Genomic DNA, 1367 nt, shown 5'->3' with positions numbered 1-1367 from the left:
TGTGAGATATAAACTCAGAATTGTAAGATAAACTCAGAATTGCGAAATATAAACTAGAATTGTGAGGCATAAATTTAGAATTGCAAAGTATAAACCAAGAATTGCAATATATAAGATAAGATTTAAAAGATAAGATTCACCATTTTTTGTTTTGTGGCAGAAACAAGCTTCCATATAACTCAAGAATTGTCAGAATGATCAAAACATTGCAGAAACTTACAGTAACCCGGATGAATCTCTCTTCTCCGCAGCTCTAATTGTCCACGAGGGCCCGTCCGTTTTCCGTATATTCCACCGCTGGCAGGCCGTCAATCAGCAGTGGAAAGTTTTAAACTACGACAAGAAGCGAGACAGCGAGGAGCTGAAGAATAATGAGGAATGGACGCGTTCGCTGCTCCACCAGAGGGATCCATCAGGAGCGGACGTCTCTCCTTCACCGTCTTCACTCATGGCTGCTGCTGGGACACCGGCACTCGACGTGACCGACGGCACGACAAACACCATAGCTGCAGCGCAGGACTCCTACCAGACTGATGCGCTCGCTGACGGACCGGCTTTACCGGACCAGCACTGTCCCTATAACCTCCTGCATTTACTGAGTCATCTACGGCCGCATGAGCCACGCAGCCCAGCCAGCAACATCAGCACAAACACCACTAAACCTAGAGAAGTGGTTATGAGAGTCACCACCGTCTGACTGGAGGCCTTATGATGGGACCCTCCAACTCTTTTCAGAACAGAGACTAGAAGCACAGCCTTGGAACTGCTGGATTATTTATGACTTTCACGGATACTGATAACAAACAATATGGGTTTTTAATTGCATATTCTGAGATCTAAAGAGCAGGTTGGACAGCTAGTGAATTTAAAAGGACAGTTCACCCAAAAATGGACATTCTGTCATTCTTTGATGTTCCGAACATGTATGATGTCATTTTATTTCCTGTGGAACACAAAATGAGAATTTATGAAGAATCTTAAAGCACACAACAACAACTGATTGTGATCAAGGTCAAGCTCCAAAAAGCACCATAAAAGCATCATAAAAATTGCCTTTTTATTCTGAATTTGTGTTCTACAGTAAAAATAAAATTTTTAGTATCACTGTCATTTTGGTATCATTGATATGCTATTATACTTTATTTTCTATTTGAATTTTAGTTAAAAGTTTTAAGAATTTATTAGTTTTTGTTTTATTTAGTTTAATTAAAATTTTAATTGTAGTTATTTTAGTACTTCAATATAAACAAAACGAAACATTCATATATTGAGTTATTTAAGAAATTCTGTAATTTTTGTTTTGTTTTGTCATTTTTATTATTTAAAAAAATATATCTATAAATAAGTTTTAATTTTATTTCCGTACT

At 37.5% G+C, this 1367-nt stretch overlaps 1 protein-coding gene and 1 long non-coding RNA gene across 2 annotated transcripts in view; one reads left to right on the top strand and one right to left on the bottom strand.

Annotated features, from left to right (window-relative positions):
• LOC107558390 (E3 ubiquitin-protein ligase MARCH4-like) overlaps nt 1–1051 on the top strand; it is a 26884-nt gene extending 25833 nt beyond the window's left edge. Inside the window, exon 4 of the mRNA XM_016242058.1 lies at nt 252–1051. Coding sequence (XP_016097544.1) covers nt 252–697 — 446 coding nt within the window. The 3' untranslated portion in view covers nt 698–1051. The remainder of the gene's footprint in view (nt 1–251) is intronic.
• Nucleotides 1–1367, bottom strand: part of LOC107558391 (uncharacterized) — a 10146-nt gene that overhangs the window by 6405 nt on the left and 2374 nt on the right. The window lies entirely within an intron of this gene.

Source organism: Sinocyclocheilus grahami, unplaced genomic scaffold (assembly GCF_001515645.1).
Source record: "Sinocyclocheilus grahami isolate Dianchi unplaced genomic scaffold, SAMN03320097.WGS_v1.1 scaffold644.1, whole genome shotgun sequence".
Classification (NCBI taxonomy): domain Eukaryota; kingdom Metazoa; phylum Chordata; class Actinopteri; order Cypriniformes; family Cyprinidae; genus Sinocyclocheilus; species Sinocyclocheilus grahami.
This window is presented reverse-complemented; position numbering and strand designations above follow the sequence as displayed.